The 19,427-nt window shown below is 43.4% G+C and overlaps 1 protein-coding gene across 1 annotated transcript in view; it reads right to left on the bottom strand.

Annotated features, from left to right (window-relative positions):
- Nucleotides 1–19,427, bottom strand: part of CCDC33 (coiled-coil domain containing 33) — a gene marked incomplete at its 5' end in the record, with an annotated part of 191,281 nt that overhangs the window by 146,878 nt on the left and 24,976 nt on the right. Inside the window, one exon of the mRNA XM_082254937.1 lies at nucleotides 12,348–12,482. Coding sequence (XP_082111063.1) covers nucleotides 12,348–12,482 — 135 coding nt within the window. The remainder of the gene's footprint in view (nucleotides 1–12,347; nucleotides 12,483–19,427) is intronic.

Raw genomic sequence — 19,427 nt, 5'->3', positions numbered from 1 at the left:
GCAAGCAGTGGATTGGCTATTGGGAGAAGGTATGCAAATATAGCACCCTCTAGTGTGTGCTACTAGTAGTGTAGTGTAAGAAAATCCAACTCTGACTCCTGCTGTAAATTTGTGAATCTTAAAGAGGTTGTAAATATTCCTTTTTAAAAAAAAATAACAAACATGGCTTTACTTACCTGCTCTGTGCAATGGGTTTGCACAGAGCAGTCCCGATTCCTCTTTTTCTGGGGTTGCCCCGCCAGTGCTCCAGGCCCCTCCTCTCCATCGGGTGCCCCCAGGGAAAGCCAATTTCCATAGGGGCACCTGTGCGGGCTCGCTGCTGGATCCGGCTGCTGCGTCTATTGACACAGACAGCGGGACTTGGCCCTACCCCCCTGCTCCTGTGTTACAGCTTTTGATTGACAGCTGTGGGAGCCAATGCCTCCCCCTGCTATCAATCTGTCCAATCAGGAGAGAGACAGCGGCTGGAGCCGCTGCACTCATGCACATTGCTGGGTTGGATCAAGCTCAGGTAAGAAAAATAATGCATTAAGGTGAAAAACCTTAGGGCTTTACAACCACTTCAATACAGGACACTTTCGCTCCCTTCCTGGCCAGGCCTATTTTCAGCTTTTAGCGCTGTCATATTTTGAATGATAATTGTACGGCCATGCAATGCTGTATCCAAACAAATTTTTTCCCTACAAACAGAGCTTTCTTTTGGTGGTATTTGATCACCTCAGGATTTTTTCTTTTTTGCTAAACAAATAAAAAAAAACAAAAAACGAAAATATTGAAAAAAAAGTTTTTCTTTGTTTATCTTACAAATGTTGTAAATAAGTAAGTTTTCTCCTGCACTGACGAGCACTGATGAGGCTGCACTGAGGGGCACTGATGATGCGGCACTGATAGTCACTGATTAGGTGTCACTGATGATGAGGCACTAATATGTAACACTGATGGGCACTAAAAGGCGGCACTGATATGCAGCACTGATGGGCACTGATAGGTGGCACTGATATGCAACATTGATGGGCACTGATGGGCACTCATAGGCAGCACTAATGGGCACTGTTGGTGGTTCTGATAGGCGGAACTGATGGGCATTTTTAGGTGGCACTGATGGGCACTGATAGGCGGCACTGATGAGGCACTGACAGGCATTACTAATGGGCACTGATTGGAATTCCTAATAGGCACTGATTGGCATATTTTGGCATCTTTAATTAACACTGATTGCTGATTGGCATCCCTGGTGGCCACGGGTTGGCATCCCTGGTGGGCTCTAGTGGGCATCCTTGATGGGTCTGCACAGATAATCAATGCGCTGATTCCCCCCCCCCCCCCCCTGTCAGGAGAGCCCCCGATGGGCTCTCCTCTACTCGTGCCTAGTCAGCATGAATGGAGGAAAGCTGATAAACGGCACTTCCTGGTTACGTTGTGACTAGTGGGATTAGTCACAGCTGATCACATGGTAAAGAGCCTACGTCAAAGGCTCTTTACCGGGATCGGAGATGAGGTGTATCAGAGTGAATCTGACACTCGGCGTGGCTTATCCTGCTGGATGTCATATGACGCCCAGTCAGGATAACTTAACCCCTTTGTGGCCATCATTCTGCTATATGGCAGGTGGGAAGTGGTTAACTGGGTCAGGGTTAGTGGGAGGGGTTGAGGAGATGCTGCCTTGAATCGTTATGGGACCTCAGCCAATCCCCAGGAGTGGGCTGACAGGGGACTGAGAAAATCTCATAAATAGATATGGGCCATTCCAGCAAAGAAGGGGGCAGTGGGAGGCAGTGGGAGCAAGAAGACAGAGTGAGTCATTCAGCACGGTGCAGGGGTTGACAAGGGGGAGACTGCCACATGTAGCAAGTCTCTTGAAGACAGTATTGTGCTTAAGTCTTTGGCCTTGTCCTTGGAGATCTCCAGAGAGTCATTCGGGTGGGCTGGTGAAGAGGCAGCCAGGTGGGCTGGTGAAGAGGCAGCCAGGTGGGCTGGTGAAGAGGCAGCCAGGTGGGCTGGTGAAGAGGCAGCCAAGTGGGTTGGTGAAGAGGCGTCCAGGTGGGCTAGCATACTGTGATGGGGCAAATATGGTGAAATATCTGGTCATAGGGTTACCTTAACACTACATCACTCACTATGACTGCTATAATATACTTTAAAGTGTATCTACATCCAAAACCTTTTTTTAGTTTGGCATATGGTGGGGAAGGGTTTGAGCCCCTGTCAGGTTTTACTACTATCCAGGGTTCCATTAAACAGTTCCCTCCCTGTCTGTTCTAGGCACAACCTTTTACCAGGAAGGAAATGAGGGAAAATCTGCCACAGGAAAACAGAGAAATATAAAGAGCTGACAGGGGTTCTAGCACCCCTTTCTTTAACCACTTAAGCCCCGGAAGATTTTACCCCCTTCCTGACCAGGGTTTTTTTTGCGATTTTTTACTGCGTGACTTTAATGGACAATTGCGCGGTTGTGCGACGCTGTACCTAAACGATTTTCACGTCCTTTTTTTCCCACAAACAGAGCTTTCTTTTGGTGGTATTTGATCACCTGTGCGATTTTTTGATCATGCGCTATAAACAATGTTTTATACTACCTATGTTTGGTAAAAAAAATCGTAAAAAGCGTATTTTGATTGGTTTGCGCAAAAGTTATCGCGTTTACTAACAAAGGGAAAGATTTTTGTCATTTTTGGTGTTTTTTTTTTAACGAGTAATGGCGGCGATCTGCGATTTTTTTGCGGTACTGCGACATTGCGGCGGACAGATCGGACCCTTGGCTGACATTTTTGACACTTTTGGGGGTACCAGTGACATTACTGCAGTAATCAGTGCTATATATATGCATTGTTACTGCAAAAATGACACTGGCAGGGAAGGGGTTAACTATATTGGACAGGGAGGGGTTAAGTGTGTCCTAGGGGCGTGCTTCTAACTGTGATGGGACAGGTCTCCTATTGTAAAAACAGAGATCAACGGTTCTACATAGTAGAACCGTCTGATCTGCATTTTTACACAGGGGAGAATGACAGGCGGCTTGTTTACATAAGCCGCCCGCCTTTCTCCCGCTCTACCGACGATCGTAGTGTGACCGGCGGACATCGGGTCCGCCGGTCACACTCCTGCACTCCTCCGTGAACGAGCCTCAGCGGGCGCGCGCTCGCCGGCTATTGGCTCTAAAGCGGATGACAGGCGAGTGACGTAGACCTACGTCACTCTGCCTGGCCGGGGCTGACTGCCGCAGTAAATATACTGTGGGCAGTCGGCAACCGGTTAAGTGACACTAAACTTTGGTTAAAAAAAAATATTTTTTTTGCTCTCAGCCTCCTCCAAATTGTATTTTTAAAAGCTATGATCTGAATTCCTGTTAGAAAGTGGCTACATTTACTCTCCATGGTCCCGCAGAAATGTAGCGACCCTCACTTGTAATGTGCAATAAGCAATGCACCGATTGTTCCAAACAAATGGAGCTGAGAGGGAAAAGGAGAGGTTCAGGAGCTCACATTACACGGAGGCAGAAAAACACAGTAAGAAATGATTTAATGAAAAATGGATTACAGGGCCATTACCACTTCAATACAGGGCACTTTCACCCCCTTCCTGCCCAGGCCAATTTTCAGCTTTCAGCGCTCTCACACTTTGGATGACAATTGCACGGTCATGCAACACTGTACCCATATGAAAGTTTTATCATTTTTTTTTACACAAATAGAGATTTATTTTGGTGGTATTTAATCACCGCTGGGTTTTTTATTTTTTATTAAAAAAAAGAAAAAAGACAGAAAAGGTTGAAAAAAAAAGTTTTCTTAGTTTCTGTCAATGCATTTAGTAAATTAGTAATTTTTCTCCTTCACTGATGTGCACTGATGAGGTGGCACTGATGGGCACTAATAGGCTGCACTCATGGGCACTGATAAGGTGGCACTGATGAGGAGGCATTATTATGCCGCACTGATGGGCACTGATAGGTGGCTCTGATATGTGTCACTGGTGGGCACTGATAGGTGGCACTGGTGGGCAGCACTGATGGGCATTGATGTGCAGCACAGATGAGCAGGCACTGATGGGCACTGACTGGCATCACTAATGGGCACTGATTGGGGTCACTGATGGGCACTGATTGGTGTCATTGATGGGCATTGATTGGTGTCATTGATGGGCACTGTTTGGTGTCACTGATGGGCACTGCTCTTCCTTTACTGTAATCAGGGCATTGATGATCAGTGCCTTGATTACTTGTCCTGGACTCACCTTCGAGGAGGATCCGCTGATCGGCTCTCCTCGTCTGACAGTGTGAGGCGAGAAGCGCCAATAAACAGCACTTTTGCATTTTCATGTGACTGGCTGTGATTGGACACAGCTGATCACATGGGTAAAGAGCGGCGTCATTAGCTCTTTACCAAGATCAGGGTCACGCCGTGTCTTGGTTGCCGCCGGCCACCCACGATCGCTCCCCACAGAGAGAGGACGGTCAGCTGTTGTAAACACAGCTGACCGTTCTTCTCTCTGGAATGATCACAGAGTGCCTGTGATCCTTCTATATAGGATCACAGGTCTCTGAGATCATTTCAAAAGCCCAACCCCCCCACAGTTAGAAAAGCTCCCCTAGGCTTACATTTAATCCCTTGATTACCCACAATGTCATTATTACAGTAACAGTGCATATTTTTAGCACTAATTACTGTAGCAATGTCACTGGTCCCCCCAAAAGTGTAAAAAATGTCAAGGGTCCGATCTGTCCACCTCAATGTCGGAGTCCCGCTAAAAATCGCAGATCGCCGCCATTACTAGTAAAAAAAACTGCCATAACTTTTGCGCAAACCAATCAAAATACGGTTATTGCAATTTTTTACCAAAATTAAACATTTTTCATTTGGGAATGTTATATAGCAGAATGTGAAAAATATTGTTTTTTTTTTTTTTTTTCAGAATTGTGGCTATTTTTATGTTTATAGCGCAAAAAATAAAAATCACACAGGTGATCAAATACCACCAAAAGAAAGCTCTGTTTGTGGGGAAAAAGAGGACATCAATTTTGTTTGAGTACAGTGTCGAACGGCCGTGCAACTTTCCGTTAAATTAACGCAGAGTAGAATCGTAAAAAATGGCCTAGTCATTAAGGGGGCAAATCCTTTCCGGTCCAGAACTGGTTAAAGTGCCGGTTCACATTGGTGCGTTTCGGGAACCCTGGGAATCCACTGCGGATTCCCGCATTGCACCCGACTCGCAGGCAGCTCACACTGCCATATGGGAACTGCTGGGGGTGTCAATACAAAGTTAACGACACCCTCAGATTAGTTCACATATCGCAGTGCGAACTGTCAGTTCGGGCAGGAATCGGATCGCATAGGGGTGAACACCAATGCGATCTGATTCTGGTGTGGACCAAAAAAAGGGTCCTGTGCGACTTTGGTCTGAATGCGATGCGAATGCATGGCTGAATTCGTATCGCACAGACATCGCATGTGATTTGCACAGCAGTGCGGTGAGAATCACATGTGATGTCTGACCTCGCATATGTATGAACCGGCACAAATACTACCAAAAAAAAGTTAGATTTGTGGGAAAAATAGGACATACATTTTATTTTGGTACAGAGTCGCATGACTGCGCAATTGTCAGTTAAAATAACACAGTGCCGTATCGCTAAAAAAGGCCTGATCAGGAAGAGAGGTAAATCTTCCGGAGATCAAGTGGTTAAAAAAAAAACAGCCTTTACAATCACGTGTATGGATTATTTTGGGAGAATAAGGACATCACATAACTTAAAAATCTTTAAAAAACAAGAACTTTCTGTGTTGTCGGAGATTTTCCTTCATTTCCTATCTGGTAAAAGTATTGTCCCTGGCACAGGATGTCAGGGGAAGTCTCTTTACTGGAGCCTCAGACACTAACAGAACCTGCTGTGGGTTGTAATCTTTATCCACTTTATTTAAACCCCCCCCCAAAAAAATACCGGTAGTTACAAATGCGTGATAAATTTTCTTTTTTTCTCTAGAGTTATTTCTCTTTTGATCTGTTTCATACTTTGCTACAATCTGCATTTCGATCTAATCTTTCATCATGAGCACTGTTACAAAGGCCGGTTCCTTGGACATCTTGTACTTTCCTTTATCTGAATACACAGTGCACTTTCCCCTACACATTTGTTGGGATATGTGTCCTTCTACGTCATTTCAACACGTTCCTTATGGGAATGGCTTCCTTTCTTCGGCACTTAGGAATTTAAATGGACTGCTCTGCCCAATCTATTTGCAGTGTAATTATTCACATGGTGTCTGATTTACTTGCATGGTGCATAGCGATAGCGATCCCAGAATTTATCCAGCTGATTGGACAGTACAATGATGTTGCAGTACTAGTTTGCCATGCATGTGCACTGCATTAACCAGTTCTGGACTGGAAAGGATTTGCCCCCTTAATGACCAGGCCATTTTTTGCGATTCGGAACTTCATTACTTTAACAGACAATTGCGGGGACGTGCAATGCTGTACCCAAACAAAATTGATGTCCTTTTTTTCCCCACAAATAGAGCTTTCTTTTGGTGGTATTTGATCACCTGTGTGGCACTGTGTTACTTTAACCACTTAAGCCCCGGAAGATTTTACCCCCTTCTTGACCAGGGTTTTTTTTGTGATTTTTTACTGCGTGATTTTAACGGACAATTGCGCGGTCGTGCAACGCTGTACCTAAACTAATTTGACGTCCTTTTTTTTCCCCACAAACAGAGCTTTCTTTTGGTGGTATTTGATCACCTGTGCGATTTTTTGATCATGCGCTATTTTTGATCATGAACTATAAACAAAAAAAGAGCATCAATTTTGCAAAAATAACAATATTTTTCATATTTTTTATATGAAATATAAAAAAAAAAATGTAAAAATCAAAATTTTTTAACATTTTCGGCCAATTTGTTTTATGCTACATATGTTTGGTAAAAAAAAAAAAAAATCGCAAAAAGTGTATTTTGATGGGTTTGCACAAAAGTTATCGCGTTTACTAACAAAGGGAAAGATTTTTGTCATTTTTGGTGGTTTTTTTTTAACGAGTAATGGCGGCGATCTGCGATTTTTTTTGCGGGACTGCGACATTGCGGCGGACAGATCGGACCCTTGACTGACATTTTTGACACTTTTGGGGTTACCAGTGACATTACTGCAGTAATCAGTGCTATACATATGCACTGTTACTGCAAAAATGACACTGGCAGGGAAGGGGTTAACTGTATTGGAGAGGGAGGGGTTAAGTGTGTCCTAGGGGCGTGTTTCTAACTGTGATGGGACATGGCTACTACTGTAAAAACAGAGATCAACGGTTCTATATAGTAGAACCGTCTGATCTCCATTTTTACACAGGGGAGAATGACAGGCGGCTTGTTTACATTAGCCGCCTGCCTTTCTCCCTTCCCAGCAAATGATCGCGAGTGACCAGCGGACATCGGGTCCGCCGGTCACACGCACTGACTTGTTAGGGAACGAGACGCTATTGGCTCACAAGTCAGTGACAGGCTAGTGACGTACCGGTACGTCACTTTGCCTGGCCGGGGCTGACCACCGCAGTATATGTACTTGCGGCGGTCAGCAACCGGTTAACCACTCTGCAACCGCTCACAGTAATACTACTGCGGCAGAGTGGTTCGTTATCGTCCAGCCACGTAGTATTAACGTGACTGGACACTCCCCCTTCTGGGCGGCGCTTGCGCGCCGCCGGAGGCTCGCTCCCGCTGTTTTCATTCACAGCGGGAGTCGGGCCAGGGGAGGAGCAGCGGCGATCGCCGCTGCTCTTACCCGATCGTCGGGGATCGAGTCTGGAGATCCGCCCGCTGTGTGTAAACACAGCGGGCGGATCTCCATAGTGACAGGGAGTGACAGATCGGACTGTTCAGCATAGCTGGACATCCGATCTGTCCATGACTCACACAGTCACCTCCCCCCCTACATGTCAGTAAGCACCAGGCATACATTAACCCCTCCCTCTCCAATAAAATTAACCCCTTCCCTGCCAGTGTCATTTTTACAGTAACAGTGCATATTTATAGCACTGATTACTGCAGTAATGTCACTGGTACCCCCAAAAGTGTCAAAAATGTCAGTCAGGGGTCCGGTCTGTCCGCCGCAATGTCGCAGTCCCGCAAAAAAAATCGCAGATCGCCGCCATTACGCGTTAAAAAAAAAACACCAAAAATGACAGAAATCTTTCCCTTTGTTAGTAAACGCAATAACTTTTGCGCAAACCAATCAAAATACGCTTTTTGAGATTTTTTTTACCAAACATATGTAGCATAAAACAAATTGGCCAAAAATTTTTAAAAAAATTGGTTTTTACATCTTTTTTGGGGGGAATTTCATATAAAAAAATGTTAAAAATATTGTTATTTTTTCAAAATAAACGCTCTTTTTTTGTTTATAGCGCAAAAAGTAAAAATCGCACAGGTGATCAAATACCACCAAAAGAAAGCTCTGTTTGTGGGAAAAAAAGGACGTAAATTTCGTTTGGGTACGGCGTCGCACGACCGCGCAATTGTCAGTTGAAGTCGCACAGCGCCGAATCGCAAAAAGTGGCCTGGACGGAAGACAGCAAAATCCTCCGGTGGTAAAGTGGTTAATGGACAATTGCGTGGTCATGCAATGATGTACCTAAATAAAATTAATTTATTTTTATCCCCACAAATAGAGCTTTCTTTTGGTGGTATATGATCGCCTGTGTGATTTTTATTTTTTACCCTATAAACAAAAAACAGTGACAATTCTGAAAAAAAAATAATAATAATATTTTTCACAAAACATTACCAAAAAAAAATGTAAAAATCTATTTTTTTCATCCTTTTAGGCCAATTGGTATCCTGCTACATATTTATGGTAAAAAAAAATTGCAATAAGCATATTTTGATTGGTTTGCACAAAAGTTATCAAGTCTACAGCTAGGGGAAAAATTTATGTCATTTTTATTTATTTATTTATTTCTAGTAATGGCGGCGATCTGCAATTTTTACCGGGACTGCGACATTGTGGCAGACAAATCGGACTCCTAACTGACATTTTTGACACTTTTGGGGGTACCAGTGACATTACTACAGTAATCAGTGCTAAAAATATGCACTGTTACTGTAATAATGACACTGGCATGGAAGGGGTTAACCTAGGGGTGATCAAAGGGCTAGGTGTGAGCCTAGGGGAGTGTTTTCTAACTGTATGGGGGATGGGCTTGTGAAATGATCAAAGAGACCTGTGATCCTATAAAGAAGGATCACAGGCGCCCTGTGATCATTTCAGAGAGAACAACGGTCAGCTGTGTTTACAACAGCTGCCCATCCTTCTCTCTCAGTGGGGAGCGATTGTGGGTGCCCGGCGGCAATCACGACTGCCGGTCCTGTGCATCGGCATCCCTGCTGCCTAGTGGTCATGCGCTCTCCCCCCAGCACCACTAGCGCAAACTGACATACCTCTATGTCGTTTCGCACAGTAGCGCTAGCCTGCCGCACTAAAACTGCGACGAGCGGTCGGCAAGTGGTTAATGTATTTTTCTTACAAAGAAGGCTAATGTCCAGCCTTTCCTTCAGTCTTGCACAAATTTACAGGTTCCTCTCTTGTACTAAAAATACAAATTCTGATTTCACTGTACACTGTGAGCTGTACACAGTGTGCATTAGAAGGTGCAGTAAGCCAGAAAGTTCCTTATTCATTTCCTGACTGTAGTGACATCTAGCCCCTTTCTGCCCACCCTAAGGCTCGGTTCACATCTATGTGTTTTTTAATGCTTTTTGCAGAAATGCACTACAGGCCATTTAACATGGTTTCCTATGGGACACGTTCACATCTATGCTTTTTTCAGCCGCTGCATTTTTGGGTGAGCCTGGGTTCACATTGGTGCGTGAAAAACACTGCATGTGACTTGCACAGGAATCGCACTGCATGCCTGTGCACATCACATGCGAGGTCTGTGCAGTGACATTTTGTATTGCTCAAATCGCATTGCATCCGCACGGAAATGGTGCAGGACCCTTTTTTCACACCCATGCGATGCGATTTTGGCAATCGCACTGCATTTTGGGATCTGTTTCGTGGTGTAGTTAATCTAACATTGACACCCACAGCAGATCACATGGATGCTGCGTGCTTGCTTTGGAGTGTGATGCAATTCTGGGAAACGCAGCAAATCTTGTGCGTTTCTCGCATTACATTAGTATGAACTAGGGCTCAGGGACATTGCGTTTTTGGTTCAATAGACTTCAATAAGAAGCTGCAGAAAAGCATGTAGTGCGTTTTTGCCGTGGTTTGCATTTTTTAATCCACCTAACACAAAATTGGCCATAAAAAATGCAAAACGCAAAATGCTTTAAAAAACGTGTGAAAAACGCGTCAAAAACATGTGTGCAAAAACGCAGAATGCACAGCAAAAAGCATTGCAGAAACAGATCAAAAGCAAACTGCATAGGTGTGAGCAAAGCCTTAGGCCCTGTACACACAGGCCAAATGCCATCTGACATTCAGCCGTGTGTATGCCAGCCAGTCCGACAGAAACCGGCCGTTTCCTGATCGAGCATGCTGGAAAACCAGCAGCTGACCGGCTCCAGATCAGCGCTCTCAGCCAATGGCTGAGAACGCTGATCAGAGTGTTCTGGCGAGGGGGCCACCCCCTGTCAGAACACAACAGCTCAGTGGGGGAGATTGCTGTACTAACGTCAGATCATTAGTACAGCGGCTCCGACCAGAGCTGACAGTTTTTTTATTCAATCCAATGGGTGCAATTGAAAAAAATGATAAGTGTGTACCAGGCTTTAGACCCTTTTCTCACAGGCAGTCTTGTTTGGAGAGAAGCAGGGCGGCACATTGAAGACACCTGCAATTGTGGCCTTTTAGAGATAAAATTATAGTTCAATTGGTTTTAACCATTACTTTCAATGATATTTGCATGTTTTATCAACATTAAAAAAAAAAAAAAAGATTATATATAATGTGTGCAGTACAAAGCACAAAAATATAGTCAGAGCTCAACTGTGCTGCTGTCCAGTAGCATTGGATCAAATACTAGAGAGATGTAAGTGACAGAGACTGACAGCACTCAGGGGCTAATAGGAACTGGTTGTAGAAAATAGCTGCAATGATCCACAGTCAATGTGTAATGAAAAAACTGGTGATATGGTGACCCCTGATGACGTCAGACGCCTTTGACGAAACGGGTAGGGTGGGATCAACGTGACAAGTCACTTCTGCCTTCTTGGAGCACAGGTTGAACTCATATCGGCGTCCCTGCTAGATGATATAGAATCTTTATTTGATTTACAACATCGTAAGTGATTTTTTATCTTTGCGCTATCTATGCTATTAATAAATAACAAAATACTGCACTATGAAGGGTCTGTTGTTCTGTTTTCCCTGATCTTATGGTTTACCCTCTTTGGAGTCAGATTGGAGTGGATTGCTAGAGGGGAGCATCTATTGATATGAGGGATTTATCTCTCAGTATTTCTACATCCAGTAGCCATGCTTGCTTCTAGTGAGTAGAATCTTTGCTCGATGGTGGTGGGTGAGAGCACAAATGCCACGGTTCATTGCATGGAGGATTTAGAGTAGGTCCCTGCAAACCCGTTTATTGCACAGTTGGAGCACTTTGGTTTAATGGACAATTTTATGCACTAAGATAATCCTATTCACTTGCATATTGAGTGGTTTTGCACATTGTTAAGGGAGCGCAGTTTATTTGCTTTTATACATTCTCTACAACCAGTTCCTATGAGCCCCTGAGCGCTGTTAGTCTTTGTTGTTTTCAAAGAATATGTATAACCTTCCTTACACACACACACATTTATTTATTCACTTTGAAACCATTGATGGTGCCAGTAAGGCCTGTCCTCGGATGACAACACTGATAGGGCCTGCGCCTCTACAGGAGCAGCAGTGCCACCCTAGGACGTGTGGACTGCTTGTTGGGTGTGCGTTGGCATGAAACTAAAAGTAGCCTATTGATCAGCTTCTAGCTTCTGTGCTGCTCAACACTATGTGATGGACGCTCAGAAGATGGAGACATGCATGGCTACCTTTTACATGTAGAGTTACAATATTAAAAAAAAAAGAACAAAATATTATGTAGTTATGTATGTCCATTGCTACTCCCATTTAGAGAGTAGTTTTACTCTAATAAAAACAGGGCAACAAATAGGTAGCTGGTAATTTGTTATCATAGAAAAGTCATACTTCGCAAATAAATGGAAAGGGATTTGCAGTTCCTAAATTTATCTTACATTATAGTGACAAGTAACTATACATATAGGGTATGAGTAAGCTCATTTTGGACTATAACTGTCAAAAGTTATCTGTCCCCACCTTTTATCGATGCTGTAATTTGCCCTTGAAAAGTGCATACTCACGTGTGTTTTTCGGACGGAGGCTGGTGTTTTTGGAGGAGAAGGGAGGAGCAAAGGAGCATCATGGGATGCCTTATGGGATACCGGATGCACCACGGAAGGAGGCAAAGTCCTATGAGTTTCATCTTTATGATCATCCTTTGAGAGAAAAGTGGCAAATGTTAACAGAAAGTATACAAAGATAATACAGTATGTAGAATACAATGACAAAAGGAAAACACACATAAATAAATTAATTCCTGTAATTTATAGATAGTGATTTATGTTACCCTTGATTTTAACAGGTAATTGTAATTCAGGTCTATATGGTAACCAATGAGAACATAAAGATTTCATATTCTAATGAACCTGTACGCAAATGGAGTTAAATGCGATAAAAAGAAAAAAATACGCACATATTGAAAGGATACTAATCATAAATTATGAGGTGGGTCATATAACATTAGCAGATAATGTTTAAAATATCTTGTTTAAAATAAAGGAATTTGCAACATTATAAATTAATGCAAAATACCAGAAGAGCTACAATCTCCACAGTCAATCAGAAGGAAAGACTCCACACAGATATTCGATATCCAGCCTTCATGCCCTGTATTCAATAGCAATTCATATAGGACATGATCACTAACTTCCATTTATTGAAGTACACATTTTTATTATTATTATACAGGATTTATATATTGCCAAGAGTTTGTTCAGTGCTTAACAGTATAAATGGGGACAGTACAATCACAACACAGTTCAATACAGAAGGAATAGCAGGGCCCTACTCATGGAGCTTCCAATCTAAATACCCCGTTTCCCTGAAAATAAGAGCTACCCCGAAAATAAGACCTAGCATGATTTTCAGGGATGGCTGCAAAATAAGCCCTAGTAAAATCCTTGATCTCAGCCCCTACCTCTGCAGTATTCAGAGAGGGAAAGTAGAGCTCCAGAGGGTCACGTGAGCGCCCAGCGGCACTGTAAATAAGGTATTTTCCACAATAAAGTTACAAAAGGAGACACACTGCACATTATATAATCTTTTTACAAAATCGATTACATAATTTTACAATGACTTTATCCAAGGTTTATTTTTGGGATTACAGAATGTCATAATTGCTGACTTCTGAGCTGACAGGGGGAGAACTTTTTTTTAACATTTTATTGTTTTATTCTAGGCTTTTTAGAACATAGAGAGGGTTAAATGACACAGCACAAGCACTGTGCTGTCTATCATGCTTTAAAGGATCAGGATATTTATTTTCGGGTTACAATCATTTGAAGATAGTCATTGTAAAAACCGTAAATAAGACATCCCCTGAAAATAAGCCCTAGTGTGGTTTTTGAAGCCAAAATTAATATAAGACCCGGTCTTATTTTCGGGGAAACACGGTAGGAGTATTCCAGAGTACAAAGAGCTTACAGCTACATCTGCAATCAACTCTCAATCAAAATAAAAAAAAAACTACTCTCTTCTCTCTCTATACTTCCTCCCTGGGCCAGTTGATAACCTTGTATGACTTTCAATATCATCTGTACACTGATGACACCCACATCTATCTCTCAACTTATCAGCTCACCCTTCAATCGCTTACATATCGCTGATTTACTAACTGACATATTAGTATGAATATCATACAACTTCCTCAAACTTAATTTGTCAAAAACTGAGCTTGTGATATCCTCCCTCCTGGCTCCCCCAACTTAACCATCGAGATCAATGGTCTGGACCGGGACCGAGTGAAAGTCCTGACCGGACCACGGCCCTGCCACTTAGCAGCTGAGTGTCCTCTCTCAGGTACCCCACCCGGCCACCGCTGTCATCCTCACAGCAGGAAAAAGGGCAGGGGGTGCTGCAGATCTGCACAGGGGAGTTTAAATTAACAAGAGGTAATGACCCACTTGTTAACATAATAGGTTGGGCATCTCTCACCCTTTGTTCAGACCTGGCCCACCTCCTGCCCCTGCCCTGTTGTGAGACTGACAGAGGCAGCTGGGTGGGAGACCCAGGAGTGGATACCCATGCCTCTGCCATGCTGTGGTAAAGTAATTGTAAAGTTTTTTTTTTTTTTTTTTTATAAAAAACTTGTTAAACACCCCACGACCATTATTATTATTATTCACTCTCTGAAAATCTCCTGCCTCACTTATTGCAATACCCTTCTAGTTGGCCTATCTCTATATAGACTATGCCCTCCTTAGTCTATCATGAGTTGCTGCTGCCAGACTCATCCACCTGCCCTTCACTTCCAATCCCCAGACTGCCTTCTACGTGCCCCAGCATAAAAAATATTAGCAACATGCAAAGCCATTTTCAATTATACCCCCAGCTACATCACCAACCTCATATCCAAATATCACCCAGACTGTATAATTCTCTCCTCCCAAAACCTCCTGCTTTCAACCCCCCTCATCACCTCCTTCCATGCTTGTCTCCGGGACTTCTCCAGCGCCTCTTACATCCTTTAGAACCCCCAAATCTATTTGTTAAGCTTTCTCCTTTTAGACGATGTCTGAAAACTCATCTCTTCAGGGAAGCCTATCCCACCTCCACCCAATAAACTGTACTTCTACCTTATTCATCAGCTTATCCCTCACAGTTATTACCCTTTCTTCCACTTGCCCCTCCCTTTTAGATTGTAAGCTCCCATGAGCAGGCCATCCTAATCCTCTTGTGTTGCAATTGTAATGTAGATGTTCTGCCTCGCCTCTTTTTATTTTGTGAAGCACTGCACAAACAGTTGGCACTATATAAATCCTGTATAATAATAACAGTAATGAACTGCACCTGATAAACCTCTTTAGCCCAAAATGTTTGGTAATATAGCAAAGAACATAAAGACGCAAAGCAAATTTACATTGTCATCATTAGAAAGGTCAGTGTAGCGAGTGACAGAAGATTTTTATCTCCGATTTACTACAGACTACATTTCATCGGTGGGAAGATTGTTTCTTGCATTTGTGGTCAATGGGAAGAATCACTCACATGTAGATAGATATGGACCTTGCTTTTTGCACTGGTGCGCAGTTATGTTGGAACAAAAAGGGGGCATCCCCAAACTGTTTTCCCAATGTTAGGAGTGTGAAATTGTCCAAAATGTCTTGGTAAGCTGACTCCTTAAGAGTTCCCTTTACTGAAACTAAGGGGCCAAGCCCAACCCCTGAAAAACAACCCCACACCATAATTCCCCCCTCCACCAAATGATTTGGACCAGTGCACAAAGAAAGCTCATTAAAGACATAGATCAGCGAGTTTGGGTAGAGGAACTTGACTGGCCTGCACAGAGTCCTGACCTCAACCCTATAAAATAACTTTGTCTGACCTCACAAATGCGCTTCTGGAAGAATGGTCAAACATGCCCATAGAGACTCCTAAACCTTGTGTACAGCCTTCCCAGGAGAGTTGAAGCTGGTATAGCTGCAAAGGGTGGAACAACTCAATATTCAACCCTATGGACTAAGACTGGGATGCCATTACAGTTCATGTGCATGTAAAGGCAGGCATCCCAATACTTTTGGTAACATAGTATATATCTACCAATAGTCTACAGCAGCATCAAACCAAACTACAATGTTTAATCCTACAAGTAGTTTTGTGTGCAGAGAAAATATGGGTGTAGACCCAATGGCATATCAATAATGTGTGCGGTGTGTGCAGTACACATGAGCCCCAAGGGGGGTGTCTCCCAATGTGCACTCACTGCAAACATTATGGGTGCTGTTTGCACCAATATGCATAGCGGCAGTGGTGTGCCAGTTACTGGAATGCTCTGAAAGAAAGAAATCTCTGTCCAGTTCCCAATTAGATGCTTGCAGAGGGAGACAGGCGTAGGCAGCTCTGTGCTGTGAGGTGTCCCATTGGACAGATTGCAGCTCAATCATCAGAATTGCTGCAGTCTCCCTCTGATACACAGTAGAGACTTCCAGGTATCAGAGAGGAGTACCATAAGGGAATATTAGGGACCCCCTCCAACCAGCCACTGACCACCAATGCTAGAAAGGGGGGTTCTTGTTCCAGCCAGCTACTGACCACCAATGCGGGGGGGGGGGGGTATTTTTTACAGCCAGCCACTGACCACCAATGCTGGGGGGGGAGGGGGCTACTATTCTTTTCAGACATTGACCACAAATGCTGATGGGGTTTATTGTTCCAACCAACCTCTGACCACCAGTATTGGGAAAAGGGGTTTATTGTTCCTGCCAGCCACTGAACACTAATTCTTTGAAGGGGAGTTTATTGTTTCAGCCAGCTACTGACAAGTGACAACCAATGCCTGTGGGGTTTATTATTCTATTGGGGGGGGGGGGGGGTATATTTACAACCAGCCACTGACCACCAATTCTGGGGATGTGTCTTTACAGTCAGCCACTGACCGCCAATGGCAGTGGGGTTTATTATTCTAGCCCAGTGTTTCTCAACCTTTTTTCAGTCGAAGCACACCCCAGAAATTATGGACAGTCTTGAGGCAACCTTTAACCACTTAAGCCCCGGAGGATTTGGCTGCTAAAGGACCAGGGGTTTTTTTGCGCTTTTTTACTGCGTGACTTTAACGGACAAATGCGCGGTTGTGCGACGCTGTACCTAAACGAATTTGACGTCCTTTTTTTCCCACAAACAGAGCTTTCTTTTGGTGGTATTTGATCACCTGTGCGATTTTTTGATCACGCGCTATAAACAAAAAAAGAGCGTAAATTTTGCAAAAATAACAATATTTTTCACATTTTTTTATATGAAATTCCCCAAAAAAAAAAGTAAAAATCAAAATTTTTTAACATTTTTCGGCCAATTTGTTTTATTCTACCTATGTTTGATAAAAAAAATCGCAAAAACCGTATTTTGATTGGTTTGCGCAAAAGTTATCGCGTTTACTAACAAAGGGAAAGATTTTTGTCATTTTTGGTGGTTTTTTTTTTAACGCGTAATGGCGGCGATCTGCGATTTTTTTTTCGGTACTGCGACATTGCGGCGGACAGATCGGACCCTTGACTGACATTTTTGACACTTTTGGGGTTACCAGTGACATTACTGCAGTAATCAGTGCTATACATATGCACTGTTACTGCAAAAATGACACTGGCAGGGAAGGGGTTAACTTTATTGGACAGGGAGGGGTTAAGTGTGTCCTAGGGGCGTGATTCTAACTGTGTAGGGACATTCCTATTGGTGTAAAAGCAAAGATCAACCGTTCTACATAGTAGAACGGTCAGATCTTCACTTTTACACAGGGAGAACTGACAGGCAGCTTGTTTACACAAGCTGCTCTGTCTTTCTCCCTTCACAGGAGCGATCGCAGTGTGACTGGCGGACATCGAGTCCGCCGGTCACACGCACTGACTTGCCTGTGAACGAGCCGCGGCGGCTCGCAAGTCAGTGACAGGCGAGTGACGTACCGATACGTCACTCTGCCTGGCCGGGGCTGACCGCCGCAGTATATAGTCGTGCGGCGGTCGGCAACCGGTTAAAATTATGGACAGTTTTGAGGCACCCCATCTTAAAATGTAAAAATGATTCTAATCGTTTTACATAATGCAGCAACATACACACACGTAGGACACCCAACGTTAGAGGTACAAGTTGGTACTGACTAGTATGCCAATGTTTCTCTTTTTCCTCAGTTTTCTCCATCACTCATCTAATAGGACCCCAAAACTTATGGAGAGAAGCAGGGGAGAGTCAAACAAGGATGCTACGCAGGAGACTGACATTGTCCTTATCAACTGATGATGTCATAAGTCGTTAGCAGGTTGGCAGCTAGAGGGTTGTAAGGGTGCACAATGAAAACCTGTGCCTTTGTGTAACGTAAAAGGCAGGCTTCATCCACCCGCTGCCTTGTATACAACTTTTGGTACATTTTTGGGGCATTTTGCTAAGGCACCCCTGAAGAAACCTCAAGGCACACCAGGGTGCCTGGGCACCCTGGTTGAAAAAGGCTGTTCTAGCCAACTACTGATCACGGGTACTTAGAAGGGGGTTTATTATTTCAGCCAGCTAATGACCAATAATGATGGGGGGGTATATTTACAGCCAGCCACTGACCTCAAATGCTGTAGATGTGTCTTTACAGCCAACCACTGACCACCAATGCTGAGAGGGAGCCATTTTTGCAGCACCTGACCACCAATACTTTTGATGATTTTTTTTATTATGAGTATTATTAAGGTAGGCCGAAAAGCGTGATGGAAGAGTTTCATTTTCTAAAAAACATGGTGGCTGTAGTATGTGTCTGTTAGATTGATGTTTAACTGTGCCCCTTTAAGACCCTCCCACTGTTAGTGCAATCTGGCAACACCCACAATTCAGCACGGAGCACTTGTATGGGAGGTGTTTGTCTGAAAAAGGGGGGGGTATACCATGGCTCTGCCTTGTTGTGGGCTCATAGATCGCCCACCTTATGATCTTGCACATAGGCCCACTGTATTCAGAATCTGCCCCTGTGTGGACCCATTCCCATTTACTGTAAATTCAAGATATTCTATTAACACTATTCAGACTCATGTGCTCATCGTTTCTTATATGTGAATACAAGTGCAGGGTTTTTGTAGGGCATCCCGTTTTTATATGTGTTCTTAAAAAGCTGTATGCAGTGAACACTGTGCAGGAATCTGTCTATACTTAGCAGTGGTGCACTACATTGAACAAATGCTAAAATAAGGCCCTGCAGCCCAATAACCACTAGATGGCGCCGGGATCTCCTTTCTGGCTGCCTGTTAGGTTGGAGCCTTTTTCCATGGAACAGATGAACAATGAATGTCCATAATGTTTACAGCCTGGCCACACAAGTCACAATCTGATGGCGCAGTCTATTGAGTGTGGACAGAATTGTACAAACATGTACGTGGAATCATATAATAGACACTGTATTTATAACATTTTAATATGGAAGCATTGGGTGGATACGCTATTAAAGCACATTGTAAAGTGGGCCGCACACCATACACCTTAAATTTATTCTTTCAGTTTGTCAAAAATTTTTTAATAATAATAATAATTGGTTTAAATTTTTAAGGTTAGGGGTTAATTGTTATTTATTTATAACCTATTATTCATTTTATTTATTTAATATTTATTTATGCTGATTTTTAGCAAAAACGGGCAAATGC

This window comes from Pelophylax lessonae, assembly GCF_965119305.1.
Source record: "Pelophylax lessonae genome assembly, chromosome: 4".
NCBI classification, from domain to species: domain Eukaryota; kingdom Metazoa; phylum Chordata; class Amphibia; order Anura; family Ranidae; genus Pelophylax; species Pelophylax lessonae.
This window is presented reverse-complemented; position numbering and strand designations above follow the sequence as displayed.